The 19,616-nt window shown below is 39.7% G+C and overlaps 2 protein-coding genes across 2 annotated transcripts in view; both read left to right on the forward strand.

Annotated features, from left to right (window-relative positions):
- LOC137287849 (adhesion G protein-coupled receptor B1-like) overlaps nt 1-19,616 on the forward strand; it is a 135,106-nt gene that overhangs the window by 59,499 nt on the left and 55,991 nt on the right. The gene's annotated exons all lie outside the window — the stretch shown is intronic.
- LOC137286661 (adhesion G protein-coupled receptor L4-like) lies at nt 19-18,271 on the forward strand. The gene is made up of 15 exons (XM_067818637.1): nt 19-28; nt 383-517; nt 1,013-1,111; nt 3,314-3,408; nt 3,925-4,113; nt 6,076-6,150; nt 9,988-10,096; nt 10,798-10,905; nt 12,955-13,021; nt 13,439-13,562; nt 14,221-14,267; nt 16,256-16,367; nt 16,761-16,864; nt 17,644-17,746; nt 17,963-18,271. Exons 1-15 carry the CDS (start codon nt 19-21, stop codon nt 18,269-18,271), a joined length of 1,686 nt encoding a protein of 561 aa, XP_067674738.1.

The raw sequence follows: 19,616 nt of genomic DNA on the forward strand, positions 1-19,616 counted from the left end.
CTCACATTTTGAACACAGATGTACATGTGTAAGTGTCAGCTGCTTAGACCCCCAAGGATCCGGAGATAATTATTTTTGATTGAGTTTCGGTCAATGTCGTTTTCGATGTAGGCCTCGGCGTTCCCATTCTTTCCGGAACACAAACACTTGAACAGTCTTCACCAGCTTGCTATACTACCCGTACATATCATGTAGATGTGTCTTTCGGGGGTTTGTAATTTGGTCAGTTATATGTTTTCATTGCATCACTCTGGACTTGGTCTTAGGAGACATTTCTTTCTCCGAGTAAAACGTTTCAGCTGTAAAACACCCAATAGCCCAACATTGTGACAGTGCAATCATTCAGGTGGGTAACAGTTACAACACCGTCTTTTTCTGTCAGACAAATCGAAAATCGTGAGAGTGAAAGAAGGGGTGGAGAGGGTGATGCTGAACTCGACTGATGCACCTGGAGACTACATGTGTGGTGTCACCAATTGCACAGAATCAGCAACGCTTGTCATCATCAAGCCAAATGGTAATGATAATATCTCCTTTCCAAATCCATTTACTCCCTTTCAAAGCAGCCGGTGAATATTAGTTTTCAGGAACCCATGTTTGTTGTATGATGCTGGTCCGAAAAGCTGAATTTATTTATGCATGTCATTATATACCAGGAGCGCGGACCAGTACTCATAATTGCATTTACTGGATTGTACAGCGAATTTTTTTTTCTGAAATTCGACCGTCATAAATCGGGTTCATTGCTTAGTGCGGCGAACAACACGCCTACATATCAAATTCTTTTGTTGTTATGGAGTAAATATATGTCCACAAGCAGTGTATATGTCGGTAATGAACCTGTCAGTACAATTACATGAGGGAACCAGTTATAATACTGAGAACATGCGTTTAACATTTCCCTTGTTTGTCTGACCTGTAGAGTACAACATCTCAATCCTACAGATATAAATTATTTATTTCCCTTGTACGTGTGGTTTCGGTGTGTTACATTCAATGTCACTGTTTTTAGAAAAGGTGTGTCCTGAAATCCCAGACTCCAGAGGAACATTGTGGCCCCAGACTGTCGGTAATACGACCTTAGTGCTGCTATGCCCTGAGGGGTTTCTAGGTATGTGTGTTGAGATGTTTAGGAAAGGGCTGCCTTTTGCGTGTTTATAACATATATGGTTCGACGTACGGTTCTGACCAGATCACGTACACTGACCAGATCACGGACACTGACCAGATCACGTACACTGACCAGATCACGGACACTGACCATATCACGGACACTGACCAGATCACGTACACTGACCAGATCACGGACACTGACCAGATCACGGACACTGACCAGATCACGTACACTGACCAGATCACGTACACTGACCAGATCACGGACACTGACCAGATCACGGACACTGACCAGATCACGTACACTGACCAGATCACGGACACTGACCAGATCACGGACACTGACCAGATCACGGACACTGACCAGATCACGGACACTGACCAGATCACGTACACTGACCAGATCACGGACACTGACCAGATCACGGACACTGACCAGATCACGTACACTGACCAGATCACGTACACTGACCAGATCACGGACACTGACCAGATCACGTACACTGACCAGATCACGGACACTGACCAGATCACGGACACTGACCAGATCACGTACACTGACCAGCTCACGGACACTGACCAGATCACGGACACTGACCAGATCACATACACTGACCAGATCACGGACACTGACCAGATCACGGACACTGACCAGATCACGTACACTGACCAGATCACGGACACTGACCAGATCACGTACACTGACCAGATCACGGACACTGACCAGATCACGTACACTGACCAGATCACGTACACTGACCAGATCACGGACACTGACCAGATCACGGACACTGACCAGATCACGTACACTGACCAGATCACGGACACTGACCAGATCACGTACACTGACCAGATCACGGACACTGACCAGATCACGGACACTGACCAGATCACGTACACTGACCAGATCACGTACACTGACCAGATCACGTACACTGACCAGATCACGGACACTGACCAGATCACGTACACTGACCAGATCACGGACACTGACCAGATCACGGACACTGACCAGATCACATACACTGACCAGATCACGGACACTGACTAGATCACGGACACTGACCAGATCACGTACACTGACCAGATCACGGACACTGACCAGATCACGGACACTGACCAGATCACGTACACTGACCAGATCACGGACACTGACCAGATCACGGACACTGACCAGATCACGTACACTGACCAGATCACGGACACTGACCAGATCACGGACACTGACCAGATCACATACACTGACCAGATCACGGACACTGACCAGATCACGGACACTGACCAGATCACGTACACTGACCAGATCACGGACACTGACCAGATCACGGACACTGACCAGATCACGGACATACAAATTTATCTCATTGAAGGTGTACTAGCAGGACATTACACAAAATGTGTGTAAATCATACATATATATTGTAACATATTTAATTGTTAATTTCTCATCCATTCGTCGATTTTAGAACATCATTACATGAGTGTTTGAAAGGTTCAGTGGAGTCCCAAAATGTTAACTTAGTTCAATTTAATGTTAACAATGTTCGCAATGTTCAACATTTCAGGTTTGAATAAACTGACAAACTGTTATCAATCTATGAAACACATTGGAACGCTTGTGAAATATGATGCTGTGATTCAAAACAATCTTTCCTTAGGAAAATACATTGAGGTTCCATTCGTAATAAAGGATCATAATATGACCTAAACTGTCGATATACAAAGTACAGTGAATACTTATTTGTGAATTGCTTTGAATGCGTGTAACGCTTCTTTCTGTAGTTTGTCATTGTGGCAGGACAATCGATACGGTGCACTAGTACGGAAGGTCATAGTAAGGACGTTGATGAGATTCAGTTGATTTGCAACGGCTGGTGCAAGTGAACAATGTTTTAATATATTCCGAATAGCTGATCATTGAGGCTGAGACCCCCATTAGGTCCTAGGAATGAACATGTCCAAGACCTTCGCCGAACTGAGTCAGATGTTTGATTTAAGACAATGCAATAATTCAGTAAAACATTTAAAATCCTGTGTGGAGTTTGCCTGTTGCACGTGAAGTGTCATTGGAGTTTCGTAATGTAAATTTAGTTTTGTCTATTTACGTGACAAACTGCTTTCAATACCTGAACGTGTTTAATTAGAATTAGTCCACACAGTTAGATAAACTGTTTGTGCAATGACCTTTACAATCTTGAAGGTGACGTCCGACGTGTTTGTGACGTCACTGGTGAGTGGAAGGAATTAAACTACATAACCTGCGTGAGAGAGGAGATAGCCGAAATAGAGGAAGAGGTCAGTCAAGTTTACACTATGCGTTGTCAAACAGCGCCTTTGATAAAGTGTAGCGTGAAGATTACATGTTGATTAATGCCATTGTCAGATACCTCGTGAAGATCCAGGCTAGAACTGATCTTCCTCAGCTTGTTGAGAGAGGAGGCTCACAGGATCCGGTGGTCAGCCTTGCTGACTTGGTTCACACATCTCCCACCCCCACCCCACCCCAAACCTTCTCAGATAGCTTCAATCACTGATAACGGTTGTGGTTCGTGAACAATCACATCTACATAACGATACACATCGATTTACTAAATCGTAAAACGTAAGGCGGAAAACAATATACCAAGAATTGTGAGTCCGTCTAACGCATGTATTTCGGTATCTGCGATCACTGATAGAGGAAGTTGTTCGGTACACAACGAATATTTCTGATGATACTCAGCATTTCTTCGTTCGTTTTTTTGAATTAAACAGTTAAAAGCATACTAACAGGAACACAGAGGTGAAAATTGTTTTACGTCTTGTGTTTAGGTAGCTTCGATCGCCGATGGAGTTGTGTCCAGCAAGAAGGTTAGGAACGTCCTAAAGAGGTTGCAGGTGGCTACCAAGGTCAACGACTCCTCCGCCGGAGATCTCGACAAATCCATTGACCTTGTGGGCACTCTGGCCACTGCACTGAAGAAATTAGCTCCGGTTGTAGTGGACATTGCTACAGTACAGGTATGAGACTTATACCCTGTATCTATACATATACACGTTTTGATTATCTGCAGTAAAAAATGACTCATTAGGCAAAAGAGCGGTGAAAATGCTATGAATGGATCAGCGAAAGCAGTGATCATCAGTGTGATAATCCCTTGATATTGAAGTTGAAGAGTAAGGGTAAGGGTACGTTGATAGTAAGGTCTTCCGTGAAAGTAAGGTGAAGGGTACCTTGATAGCAAGGTTTTGGGTATCTTTGTAGTAACAAGTAAGGATACCTTCATTGTGCACGCTGATTGTGTAAGGAAGACGTAGGGTACGTTGGTAGTAAGGTGTAAGGGTACCTTGAAAGTAAGGTATAAGGGTACCTTGATAGCAACAGTAAGATGCACTGTGAAAATAAGGTGTAAGGGTGCCTTGATAGTATGGTGAAGGGTGCCATGGCAGTTACGTGTGAGTGTACCTCGATAGTAAGGTGTAGGGTACGTTGGTATTAAGGTGTAAGGGTACCTTAATAGTCAAGTGTTTGGTAACTCTATAGTAAGATGTAGGGTACCTTGGTAGACATGCGTATGGTACCTTGGTACAAAGGTGCAGGGTACCTTGGTAGTAAAGTATATGGTGCTTTCTCAGTCAACTGCAGGGTACCATTTTAGTGAAGTATGAGATTAGTATACTCATTGTTACCTTAGTATTCGTGAGGTGTATGCTCTAGTAGAGATGTAAGCTATTTTAATCTTAGAGCATTCTTGTTAATATAGGTGCAGCTAATAAAATCAGATACTTCGTTAATGGGCGTATGCTGTTAAAGATCCCGGACTTTTCCACTCGTCAACAGGAGTTTGGGTGATCCTATCGCAAGCCCTAGTTAAACATATCCTTGTTCTCTGAATCTGCATGTTGCTCCACTCACGGACTTGCCTTGTGCCAACACGTCCTCGTGTGTTTCGACTATCTGCATATTTCATCTAAGCTGGCTCTCCAAACTTGTAGTAGGACAGACACTTTCAACAATAGCTAGTCTGACATACAGTCGGAAGTGGGCAGTGTTGGAAATATGTCAGAAATAGATGGAAATAATTTCATCTGGTGAGAGGAATACGTTTACCAAAGGAAGTCTCCCACGGACACACGTGGTGTCTGTTTCTGATAAACCTTTAGAGATGTTGTCGTGTTTGTGGATATTACACAGTTTGTCACAAGTCAGTTTTGCTCAAAGAATGAACAATAGCGGATCAGAAAATGCATCCCCGCATTCCATTTGGCTCACAAAACCTTTATCATTTTGAAAATTGGCAAGGCTTGATAAACTCGGGTCGGGAAGTGTTTTCAGTTACATCACCAGCTTACATTGGTTAAACCGAATAGCAAGGAGTTTGGTGCTGACAAACCGGGAATAGAAACCAAAGAATAACTGGGATTCGAACCCAGAGGATATATGTTTGCCCGGCTGAGAGTGTCGGTTATACAACACCATTGTCCCAGCTTTAGTCAAGGGTAACAGCAAAATGAATAGTGAATTCTGTCATAGTGACAGGATACAAGTAATCCTGCATTGTATGGCCGTAAGCCTACACCCCACACTAGCCACTATACACATTTTGAATGCTAATATATACATTTCGCATTTGTGTGCTGAACAATTGCACCTTAGGTGGGAAACTGCTAGAACATCAGTGCTTCTGGGAATTAACGGCTAAAACTGTATTGTGAATAAAGGTGATCATGCTTGTCGTCAGAGGCGACTACCTGGATCGTGCGTCAGGCTTGCTGACTTGGTTGACATATGTCATCGGTTCCCAATTGCACAAATCGATGCTCATGCTATTGATGCCTGGACTGTCTGCTCCAGACTCGATTGGTTACAGACCGTTGCCATATAACGTCAATCTTCACTCACTCACTCATTCACTCACTCAGACGAAGACAGTCCAGGTCCTTTGAAGTAGCAAAACGTTTGTTAATGATTTTTGCTTTCAGTCCTTTCTTAATGTGGTTGACAACATCCTGTCTGTTGACACCAGCAAAGAGGACTGGCAGCAAGTTAAGAAAAGAGTAAGTTTATAATTTTGATAGAGATAAAATGGGTGATAATGAATGCCAGGACACGCATGCCAGTTTGCACAGATGTATATGACGTCACAAACGTGCCTAGTAATGCGATACGTGACAAGTTCAGTGAGAGAATGTCCAACTGATCTCTCGATACGATGACTTTAGTTCAACTCCCAGTAGATTTTCCTGCTAACCACATATTATAGTATATAATAATACAGTGACTTGTGACAATACAATAATTTATAACTTTTATCTGTGTTTTTATGAATAACAGTGCCGCCCCGTCTCTCCTTGAATAGCTTTGTTTGCGGCATGTTTACCCACCCCTAGAAATCTTTTGAAGAAGGTTTTCACAGGCAGTTTCAAGATCAGTATGTCTAATGTTCTTTAAGAAAATTAACACTGGTTCGAAAACTTTACGTGCTTGCGTAGCCAAGGTTTTACAGGCTTTTGTCTATTTCAGTCTTGATGAAACAGGGTACCCAGGTACTTGTAACAGGTTACAGGGTCAAGATTTATCGTATTAATGCTCCATTTTACATGCTTGGAAAGTATACCTCCATTTCTGAAAACAATGATTCTTTGATTTGTCTGCGGTTACACTCAGTCCCCAATTCGAACAATACTCAAATACGGCATCTACTTGCCTGTGTAGGCCATCAGTGGAAAACGAAAATATAACAACATCACCTGCAAATAGCAACAACATTAAGTCGTCAATACTCAGGTTAACAAATATACCATCATGGCAGGCCTTACAACTTTCTTGTACAAGGACATTGGTGAAGAATTAAAAAATACACTCTTGTTTAACTCCAGCTTATGTACTGAAATATGTTTTCTTGAAATTACAAACTTTGACAATTCCTTTTTATGTTTATATGCCATAGACGAAATGTTTAAAGGCTATTTTAAATCTATACATATGCAGTTAAATCTACCTTGTACATAAAGCCTCTAGAGTAAATACAAGGTCTACAGAGGAATACTCTGTGCGATACTGAGTTTGAGATTCAGAAATTAATTGATACATATCTAGCCAGATTCATAAGCCTTTTACTATATAACCTTTTACTATATAATCTTATCACAACAGTTCAAGAGCGATATGCCTATGTAGTTGTTTGGGTTATTTTCTTCCCTTGATTTAAATAACGGGATTACCATACCAGTGTTCCAGCTACTGGGAAATATGCCACTATCCCGAACTTTATTAAACAATGAGAGTAGAAAAGGTGTGAAATATGAACTACTAAGCTTTAAAGATTCAGGTGGCATACCGTCATCACCGGGAAATTTACTAATTACTGTCAAGTCACTCTTATTCTGTGATAAGTCTACTGGGAGATTATCACAAAATTCACAGGTGTGGTCAGCATCTCAAGACCATGCTTATTCACAACCGTGTCACAGGACGGCGAAATAAAAGAACCATGTTTGCTAGACAAACGTGATGTGTCCATATATTATGTCCATATAGTATATTACACAAGTTATGTTTCACTATGTGGTTAATAACCTGCTGTAACCTTTTTGTAGCCATACACAGCACGTTTGATAGGGCAACACGAAACGTCATGGAACGCCGATTAAGAGCACAATGCAAGGGCGCGTTTTGACATGTATAATGTCAATGAGTATGAAAGGTTAAAAGTTTGGGGCTGATTTGAACGCACCTTTTGCGGAAATTTTAGTGTGCCGATTGGAGCGTACGCTTTGTGTACGTACATGTACGGATTCTATCCTGTGACGAAACAATCAGTATTGTATACTGAAAGCCATTAAAAACACTGAAAGCCATTACAAACGCAATTGATATGTTTTGTCCTGGAACTTACAAAACTTCTATTGAAGATTCTTTTCTTGCGGTAGAGAGGGTGTAGGGATAAAAGGCTGATATCGTAGCCCATTTCGATTTTGAGTCCCGGAGCATTCCTCTTTTATGAACTTCTATGCTAAAAACTGAACCTTTGACATTTCTCATAAACACAATCACATTCATGAAACACGTTGTGCACGTGCACAAGAAATGTGAAACTGAATCATGTTGAGAAAATGTCACGCTTGACACAAGACGCAAAGAATCAGGTTCTCACTATGGTTAGCGGCTTTTCTTCAAATGTGATGATTGTCAGGCACTGTAATGTGCATCCAACCACCACCGTTGGTTAACTCAGACAACTCCGTCCACCCGAAGTGATGCATTTGCCCGCAACATGGTGCACCACCTTTGACGACAGCTCGACAGGACCTCAATATCCGAGTCTCACACTTCCGAAAACGGTTTATAACAGTTGCTGATACTGTCTGCTCCCAAAGGCTGTGAAGACGCCCTAATGCAGGTTTAATGTATAGATGGATTTTTTCTGACCAAGTTATCCACAGATGTTTATTTAAAACATATCTAACAGCTACATGCACATATGTTGACATTTGTGTGAATAAAGAAAGCATGAATGTCAAATTGCGTTTTTATGGCTTTCAGTATAAGTACAACTATAAGAAGATGTGACTGTCGCCATGCTAGGTATGATCCTTGTGTGCCATATTAACGGAAATGCACATTGTAAAGTAAGTAATCGAGTTTGGACAGGCAATCCAGTGATCAACAGCATTAAAATCGATTTGCGCAATTGGGAGCCGATGACGTGTGTCAACCAAGTAAACGAGCTTGACCACCCGATCCCGCTAGTCGCCCCTTACCACAAGCATGGGTTACTGAAGATCAATATTCCAAATCGGACCTTCACGGGTCTTGCGGGTGTAGGAATCAAATGTCTGCTGAAGAAACATGAACTCTTGTCGTTGTTGCAGTTCATTACACTTCTGATCCATGTGTATTTAATTTTGTGTTCTGAACATATTCCCCAAATTTGAAACAATCATATATGTTAAGTCAGTCTGTACAACCAGCCATTTGACCCCAAAACTGAAATGATCAGAATGAACGTTTCTGTTAGTTGGTCAAATGACGTTAAACTGATTGCCTGAACAGGTTCAGTCTTTCCACCAAACACAAGGTGTTTGTTTTGAATGATGTCAAACAAAGAGGTCTTAAAAGAAAACACATGTTACACACTTCAAGGAACACTTTGAAGAAATCAAAGACCGTATAGAAAATGGGGAGGTTAACACCTACTGACCTTAAGGCTTCATCATAACTGATTTGATGCGTTTGATGTTATGTGACATTTACTGATCGCATTTTACACACTGTATATGGCTTTTCTCACAATGCTTCGGACGTGTGAACATTCAGTTATGGTTGATTCAATCGCTGAGACGCTCACACAGGAACTGCATGAGAAGTACGAGGAGCTAAAGAAGGTGTTCATCCCCAAACATAGTATGCCACAACTGAAGAAATCGCACACCTCGCCACAGTGACATCAAAGAAGACGCACCAAGATTATTTGTGTTCTTCTGTGAATTTAAAGGATTTTAGTCACTTGGTTTAATATTAGACTTGACGAAAATTTCAATCTTCTGAAGAAATCACAGAGAAATTTAGTCTTTTGCCCAAATGAATAACCTTTTAGTCATTTGATGACATAACTGACCGTTACAGGGAGTTTCGCTTTGGATACTTTTATATTGACCTGTAGGATTAAGATAAGGACTGTAGTAACATGTAGTAACAAATAGCCTTTGTATTTGTTGTAGTCCACTGACATTCATTTGAATTCAGAAGGATACCCCCGATGCAGTATTGGTACACGCATGTATTTAACGCATATACTTTCATTTGTTTTTTGACATGTTCTCCAAATTAAAATCGAATTATATACAGGCCTAATAATAATAATACTGGATTAAATTCCTCTTTTCGTGAAGAATGCAACAAAGGCGTCGTCTTTGATGAGAGCTGTGACGTCCATTGGTTTGGCAGTTGCAGCATCACAGACGGTGAACAAACCTCTGACTATCAACCGTTCAACCATGGGTAGGTACTTTCTTGATCATTTCGATTTGGATTCATCAAAGCAGCGGTATTGAAGTCTGAAGGCTGAGAATAACTGAAATGACTTTATATGGACGGCAAAGTTGTGTGTTGGTTGTGGAACGTTAGGAATGCATCGTTGTACAATTATAATACAATTTCAGATTCTTTGTTTTGTATTCGAACAGTTGTGTTGTTTTCCCAATTAAACCATGGTAACGATAAAGATTTCTGACGATTTATGTGATGAACTGCTGAATTGTTGTTCGGAATTTCTTTTGAACACAATACCTTCGCGCTATATAAATACATTTGAATATATTGTGAGGTCATTCTCATATATAACTTAAATTCCCAGGCTTGCTGAAACTATTTTCGTGTCCTGTTGAATTACTCGATTGTTTACCATTATATAACCTCTATTGCCATTATATAACCAATCTAGACTAGTACTGAGATACTTAATCACCAGCGTAGAAATTCAACCCTTTCACCCACTCAGCCACCGCGGCCTCCACACAACTGGCTATCAGGTACCTGACTCTGAGGGTATGAGTTCGAATGATACCGGATGGGACTCGAAGTACTAGAATCGGACCTCTAGAAAAATGCAATTATAAAAAATAACATTTGGCCACAATCTAAATGACATTATGCCTTCTTTGTAAATGTTTTTCATTTGCTTTTCAAAAATATCTTTTAAGTGGTGGAAGTTGCAAAGGTTAAGGACAAGGATATCACCTTTCCTACAGAAAACTTTGAAGGTGTCAGGAGTTCTTTAAGACTTTCTAAGGAAAACTATGATGTCGATGGTAAGTACATATTTTGTGAATTGACTGAATTTCGAGGACATCTTCCAGGGAAGCTCAGACACTACTCAAGGATATCTGTCAGATACCGTATTGTCTTAGGCTGTCGGCATTTTGTCTGTGTTTCTGTTTACCTGAAAATTCACCCCAACGCGAATTAATCAATAGGATTTCTTCATCAACTGTCTCCGTGCACTTTGCTCTGGTGTAAAGAACAATACCCACATCCTTGTTCACACTCAGAAACTCCACAGGTTAGCTTGACCGTTCTTCATTGACATGTATCCAAATTTGTTTCAGAAGCAAACATTTTGTTCTACATTATACATAATATAAAGTTGCATCAACACGTATCAAATGAGTTCAAGCATCACCGGGTCTTGGTATTAAAGAATAAATGAATATTATTTATTTATTATGAACCTTTGCCACTGAGGTATTACACTGAAAAATGTCATCGTTTCCATACATCTTCCATGTTTTACAATATATTCAGTGTAATTCGTAAACAAGGCCTATGAGGTGTGATTAAATTGTTTAACCCTACAAAAGAACAATGTTCAAATCCCAAACTGCAAATTGTGCAAAGGCGTTGCTATATTGTTTACTATATAATTTCAGACAGCAGAGTTCGGTTCGTGACATCTGTTTGCACATATTTCTGAAAGTCTGAACATTTAAAGTTCGAAATGGAGCTATTAAATAACTGAAGCCTAGTTCAGGGCACCAGATAGTTACAATGTGACTTTGTGAGAATTTGCTTCCCTGTACAGGTCTGGCTTCTCTATCTAGTATGCAGATATCATACAGGATCTTATCTGTAGCAAAGCGGAAACATATTTACCAGGAGGAGGAGTATATACATTTCATTACCATGGCTACATGACCAAAGTGATACTAAAGATGCAGGTGATTATACAAAACACTGATGTGTCGAAGTGGATGTGGTGTAGTAGATACTTCGTGTAAACCAGTGCTCGACATAACCGGAGAAACTACTGTGGTATCATTTTCTGAACGTGGTCATGGCATAGCATTCACGGCAATGGTAATTATACCGAAAAAACAAAAAAAACCCATTTCATATGAAATACATGTCATAAGTAGCTTAACATTGAAAACTCACACTATAACGGTCTTTGAAGACGACTTTATTTAGTATAAAAGCCACAGACGCATGTACAATATTAAGTATATTGATTGATTGACTCCGATAAAGTTCCTAAATATTTTTCAGTCGTAAATAAGAAAACACTGAAGTTCTCCTACTTTTTTAAGAGTATATCTCAGAAGATAATTAATACACAATATATATATATATATATATATATATATATATATATATATATATACACACACACACACACACATATATATATATATATGCGTGTGTGTGTGTGTTACTCGCAACCTATTATACATTTTACATTTTAGCATGTGTACGATTTTCATTTTAAATAAACGACTAGAAACAAACACTAAGGAATGTTTGATGCAAGATGAGTGTCAAAATTAAAGTTCTAAACGATTTCTCGACCTTCTTGAAAAATCGTCAAAATTAAGACCCCATGCACGTGTATGGGGCTACTGCATGGTTCACGTGCATATAATGCGTTCTATGTAGGGGTGATAATAGAGGGATTTGGTGGTGCGTTAATAAGATGTCTGTACCTGAAACGTCTCTCAACTGACATGTTATGTTCCCGTACTTTTTTTGAAGAGCATATTTTTACAAATTTTACAAAGTCTGTTTTTTTAGATATACCTTCTTTTTTTTATCAGCATTCTTCATGTTTTTTACTTCACCTAACTTATCTTACACATATCTTGTTCAATCTTTAATGTCAGTAGGTATGATTCTTACCATTTTGTGCATGTGTGCGTGACAGTTGCCACCAGTGGGGCACAATATTTCAGCTTTTCTCCAACCCCAGTTTGGGATTTGGACAAACATTTCCTATGCATGTAGAAAGCATGTTTGTTTCAAAATTGTAAAATTTGGCCTGTAAAATGTATTCGTAGCTGTGATGTCATATATTTGTTTATTTTCAGAAAACGTCACTTACGTTGCAGTCTATTACCGAACCATGGCCGACTTTCTAGAAAGAAGTAACTCTGGGTAAGTTAGAGTTTCAGTTTACTCAGAAACACTGCATAACGTTTCCAGTCTCTACAACGGTTAAGTTGGATCATTATCTTAACATCTAACAGTTTTACTACGAAAGATTTGATGATAGAGGCCTAGGCTTGATATTTGGGGTGAAACTATGGTCTTCGCAGACTACTGATGTAATGTGAGATGATAGAGAGCAAGGTGAATATCAAGGGTGAAACTCTTATCTTCAGAGGCCGCTATCAGAAGATTTCAGATAACAACTGACTCCAAGTCTAAATCTAATGACGTATACACCACAACTTCGGCAGTAAAACGTCTTGGAGCATTAATTATTGTGAACAATATTTACTGAATTGTGTAGCAATACATTACACAACCATGTAAAAAATCATCTCTTCAAAACATATCATTTATTCTCAGTGGAGATGACAATACAACACAGAAAGAAATAAGATCTCAGATTCTATCACTTGCTGTCCAGGCTGACGGTAAACAACTTACGGAGCTTAACAGGGATGTAACGCTTAATTTCTACCATGGTCAGGTGAGCTAATGTGTTTCAAATTGTATAATTGTTGTATACATAATAATGTGGATCGTCTGCTTTATTCTGATTGAAGCATAGTCTCTGCTAGGTAGAGCGCTTTATGCCACTACTGCGGGCAATGCTTATGTGTTCGGCGTGACGACCGACAGCTTAATCCGATCGTGTAATATCGATTATTGAATCGATATCGATCGTGTCTTGATAATACATGGTACAGTGGGGTAGCCTAGCGGTTACAGCGTCTGCGCGTCACACAGAGGATCAAGGTTCGATTCCCTATGGGTATAATGTGTGAAGACCATTCCTGGTATCCCCCGATACTGCTGAAATATCGCTAAAACGACGTAAAAGCATATCTACTCACTCTCTTAATGGCCGAGCTAATCCGGGATTTGGACTCCCAGCATGGTTAGAATAGAAGATCATTCCGGTGGTGCCTCGACATAGTCAAGAACCCAAAAGCTCACTCCTAGGAAAAATATAACGTTTACTCATGATGTCAAACTCGATGTCCCGTTATGGTACAAGGCGGTTCCTTACTTTGTCTAACAACTTGAACAAAGGGTTTTGGTGCCAAGGTTGATGTAATTTAGTGTCTTGTTTTTGGTAAGTCAGTGTTCGTGTGTGAAGACGTCTTCTTTAATACTATTTTCAGGTAAACAATGCAGAACTAGAATGCGGATATTGGAACTTTAAAAAAGGGTAAAACATTCCTTTGTTCTTTAAAAGTCACCAGTCTCTTCCACATATTTGCAATTGCCCCCTCACCTTTTAGTCAAATGTTGGATTGACTGTGCGAGGTATTTAGTTATAGATGTAAATATATCCAAACAATATAGCCTAGTCACCCCTGAGACATAATTCCATAACTATAATTTGAGGTGATTGTTAAAGTTATCTAAAAAATAATGTGATACACAAGTGCTGTTGAGTATTTTAACATTTTATCCTTCGGTATTAATGAATAACACCTTTAACCATGTCAAGGGTCATGTGGTTGAAAATATCTTCCTTGAAACAATTAACATTTAATATTAAACCAGAGACAGATGACATGTTACCAACCGTTTCTAGAATGATTAATGTTAAATGGAGGCAAATCAAACTTCAGTTTTCAGTTACATAAAAAAAACAAACAAACAACAAACAAACAAACAGTCAAGAAACCAACCAAGCAACAAAGAAAAAAAAAACAACCACAACAAAAAAAAAGCAAAACGAAACTCGTTTGGCTTTTATTGTGCCTTTGAATTTTACGAGGGACGAATGACATTCTCTGTTCATGTGTCCATTTTTTAAGTAGGTACAAATATGAAAGCTGGCAAACCCCCCTCCTGTTAAAATATAATATTCACTTGTATGCAAATATACATTTGGTCTGTCTGTGACAACACATACAAACTGTAGAGCATATTGCAATGTGTAGAAGGAATCATGTTTTGCGATAATGTACTTCTGACTCACAAGCATGTCTGGGACATGGACAGGTTTCACTAAATACTGACACTATACACCGTGGTAGGCGTTTCTCCACATGGCTTCCGACTGTAAGTGATAAAATCATGAAGTCAAAATACTGTGAGAATGCATATTTAGACTGTAGCCATGTGGAGCGGAAGTTGACAAGGCGTTGGTTTGACAGTGGCACAGTGATGTTTTCGATGTATAAGTTTATCATACATTTGATCAGCATGCATGTGTCAGACACAACAGTAGAATCAACATCATTGAACAGTATGAATGTTACATTGAAACACACCATCTAATAACTGGCAGTTAACCAGACGTTTTCAAAAGGTTATTTCAGTTTTAACGTTTCCCAGACTATACTATGCATGTTGTATTATATAATTACTTTCGATTTAAGAATGATTTTCAAAACCTTTGGCTCGAAGGTGGAAAAGATAAGTTCGGTTATGTTTACTTTTAAAGATATGTGAAGTGTAAAAGTAACAAGACATTATATAGGTTAGATGTTGTCAGGGAAACGGCACAGTTTTGAGCAAACGTTAACCAGTAATTGAAGCTATCGCGTACGTGGTCAATACCAGAGAATATAAATGATTCCTGTTCGTTGTGTTATCTTTTGCGCTATATCATGGTGGTTTGTAAAAGATTGAATCTAGACCAGCCAGTCAAGTGTTTGACATCACAGGTATCGATCTGGTATATATGTCACCCAAGTCAGACAGCGTGGCCACCCAATCACTCTTACGACAAGCATGGGTTGCCGAAGACCAGTTCTAAATTGGATCTTCACGGACATGATACTAAGTATCCGTAACTGAGAACACCCTTGTTTGTACATATGTAAAAATATTTCAAGATTATCTTGAATTGAATTCAAAGGGATACTTGTATGACGACATATTTTCCAGATATCTGTAACATTTAAGATATCAACAATTCTGCTTTGACAGGTAAAAATCATTGAATGCCTCTCAGTCAATCACTGGTATCTTGTAGACATTATAAACATCTTAAATACAATACAGGTATGTGTAACTAAAACAATTAAAGACATCAGCAGATGTGTAAATGTCTTGCTGTTTTACCGTTTTAGAAGTGCAATAAACAACAAGCTTGATTGCCATGTTTAACCCTTCTGAGAATCGGGAGAGCCACGAATCAAGCAAACAAACAGATCCCCGAATGTACACATGTATTTGGAGTGATGTTTTGTGTTTCAGTTCCTGGTGGACGGATGGATGCAATATAAGTCATATAAACAGTTCCTTCTCCAGATGTGATTGTGATCACTTGACCAACTTCGCTATTCTGATGAGTCCAAGACGTGTCGTGGTAAAACGATCACTCTTACCCATAACTCACAAGTGTTAATCATCAAAATAATATGTCATGACTTCAAAATATTTCCCCTCAGATCACATCGCCGTAGTGGCTACAGTGGCCGTATCCAATAAACCCCCAAATGACGGTCGAATCCCAGCAATTGGACTTCTCATAAGAACAGAGATTCATGTGATATTCACTGTCATGTGGCTACTCTGAAAACATTGTGTAACGTCACGGTAGACATATAAAACTCATTCTAAACGGCGACTTCTACTCTCAAAGAATTGAATTAAGTACAGTTTGAAACATCAAAGAAATGTTTACCATTAAAAGAAAACCATTATATATAATATATCTTTATATAAAGACATTATAAACATGATTATTTGCCATTCACAGTCTAAAAGAAACTTACGAATCCTGAAGACAATCTCCATAGTGGGCTGTTCCTTGTCAATCCTGGGCTGCTTGGTGACAGTACTGACACACGCGTGTTTGTGGAGGTAGGGGAGCAGTGTTCCAGTATGTATTAGGGAGAAAAAGAAAGTATATGCTTGTTTTACAGAAAAGTCAGAAACTCTTGTTAGTTATTATTTTGCGCAATCAAACATCAGATATAACAGATTGAAAAAATAGTAGCTGGTGGGGGTATTCTTCTATAAGAAATAATGGTACGGTGAAGACTGTAGCTCGAATTGAATTTGTCCCGAAATTAGTAATTTTACTGATTTTCAAGCACCAATTATAATAGAAATATTTAACAATGCTGAAGTGTTCATTGCAAAAGTACAGGTAATCCCTTTGACATGACTGCTACCATGACCAGTGACAGAGACACTTTCTTCCTCACCACGGCCGTACGTCAACATGCTGTTACTGCAAGACACACTGTTCTGACAGACCTTGATCTACCACTGACAGAGATATACATGTAGCTTCTACGTTAACATGACCCTATGTGAACATACTATTACTGCAAGACACAACAATCTGGCTTACCTTCATCAACTACTGCCAGAGATGATAGCAACTTCGTTAACATAAACGAAAGTCAACACACTGTTACTGCTAGACACCACGTTCTGGCAGACCCTGATCTACCAGTGATAAAGATAACAGTTCCTGCGCTTCTAGTATACCTTGACTTGCCTAATAAATACAAATATCTTCCCATTAGAGTAAGTTAATCTTATGGATGCATGTTTCATCGCAAAGGTAAATACAGGAACATAGAGGTACATCAATTCGACTAACTCATCCTCTCAATGACTTCATTATACAGAAGTGTTCGCTCTACTAAGTCCGTCATCTTGGTGAACCTTTGTATGGCGTTGACCTTGGCATACGTCGTCTTCCTGGCTGGCGTGGAGAGAACGGAAAACAAGGTAACGTATTGACACAAATAGTGCCCATACCGGTATTGATATATTATGCATCCTTTTTCATGGAAAGAGACATAGTCGATATTGATACTCACGTGTACCTGACTTAATCAAATCAATAATAAATCATCTTTATTAAAATCATTATTTTAAATTCGGTTATTTTCTGTAGGTTTTCGCATGTGGTATCATGAAATACTGTCTTGTCTATCTTTCCAGGCCGTGTGCACTGCAGTGGCGGCCATTTTGCATTACTTGTTCTTGGCCATCTTTTGTCTGATGTTTGCCCAGGGGATCGACATAGCCAGACAGGCAATAACTGTGTCTAGAAAGACGTCAAGATTGGAGGTTGTTCTCGCTCTGGCCTGGGGTAATAAAGCCTTGATTAGAGAGTCTATTATTCAATTTTTGTTGCATCATGATAAAACACGCAGACCCACTCGTTACAAAGGATTCACCATGGATGTGACGTCAGGCGTTGAAGCTGATTCCACTTACCACGCTAGAGAGAATCTTCCAATGAACTAACACTCATGTGCAGATAATTTGTGTGGGAAGGTATTCCAGAGTGTGATGGGTGAACGCCATGGTTTTATGATTGTTGCCTTTCGCGTTTAATCAGGTCGGAAATTTGGCACATAAAATAAAGTGTAGCCACATTGTTGTTTTAACAAAATCTTCACATTTCTAAGTATTTCAGTGTTAATATTTCTTTCGCTGTCAAATATTTGACATTATTTGTGTTATCGAAATATTATTTTCCGTTAAAACTATTACACGACGTGCATTACCGTTAGTAATGTTAGTCAAAAAGGCTAAGAGACGATGCTAGAACCTTCTGTGGATCTGTGGTAGTCAGCAGGATGGATCGAGACGACATCTACAGAACTATTGTAATCGTGTTGTTAAAGCAGGAAACATCAGTGAAAACAGTGAATATCGAGTAGTTCATATATAATGGCTTTGGGGAATAGTTTCTTAGAGTGATAGAGAATGGGTGTAATCGTGTCTTCAAAGCAGAGAGCATCTGTGAAAAACGATTATCGAGCAGTTCCTGTGTAATAGTTCCAAGGCGTGCAACCATTATTTAGAAATTGTGACCATAGTTTCTTGAAGTGAGAGACTCAACTTCATGACACAAATGGAAACGCGTGACTAGAACACACTTTTGAGGCCGCTTTATCAGTTGTCCACTGGTCCACTAGTTGATGTATCCTCGATGTTCGTTTGTGTTCTCTGAGTTCTGTGTGGTCCAGCAAGTCTATGATCCTGACCACCCAGTCCCGACAGTCGCCTCTTACAATCGTGGCTTTTTCAAGACCAGTTATAACCCAGATATTTACTGGTACCTTCCGGTTTGACTTTACCGTGTGCCTGATGAACGATCCAGTAAAGTAACCTCTATAGTGTTCTCTTATGAGAAGCAGTTTAATCATTTCTAACCTTGATCTTCACGGGTCACGACAGGTCAGAATCACCTCAGCCTTTCCGTATTGACTTCCCTGACATGGCTAAAACGTCCTTCAGTCAGTGCACAAACCCGTATTTTAATTAACTTTTACTAATTGTACTGCCTGTCGTCCCAACAGGCGTGCCAGCAGTTATAGTCGGTCTTACCCTGGGGGTGACTAAGCTGGAGGGATACGGAAACGACCAGTTGTAAGTAGGACTAGTTAGCTTCAGTGACACATTTTGGATTAGGTCAAGCCTTCGCCTGAACTGATCCATAACCCTATGGAATGAATAAAAAGGTATAAAAGTTGTGATACATGTTGCCAGTGTTAAAACATGTGGTTGTGTTGTTTCAGCTGCTGGTTGACTGTGGAGGATGGAGTTCTGTACGCCCTTGCTGGACCGGCCCTGTTCATCATAC

This window comes from Haliotis asinina, chromosome 6 (assembly GCF_037392515.1).
Source record: "Haliotis asinina isolate JCU_RB_2024 chromosome 6, JCU_Hal_asi_v2, whole genome shotgun sequence".
Classification (NCBI taxonomy): Eukaryota; Metazoa; Mollusca; class Gastropoda; order Lepetellida; family Haliotidae; genus Haliotis; species Haliotis asinina.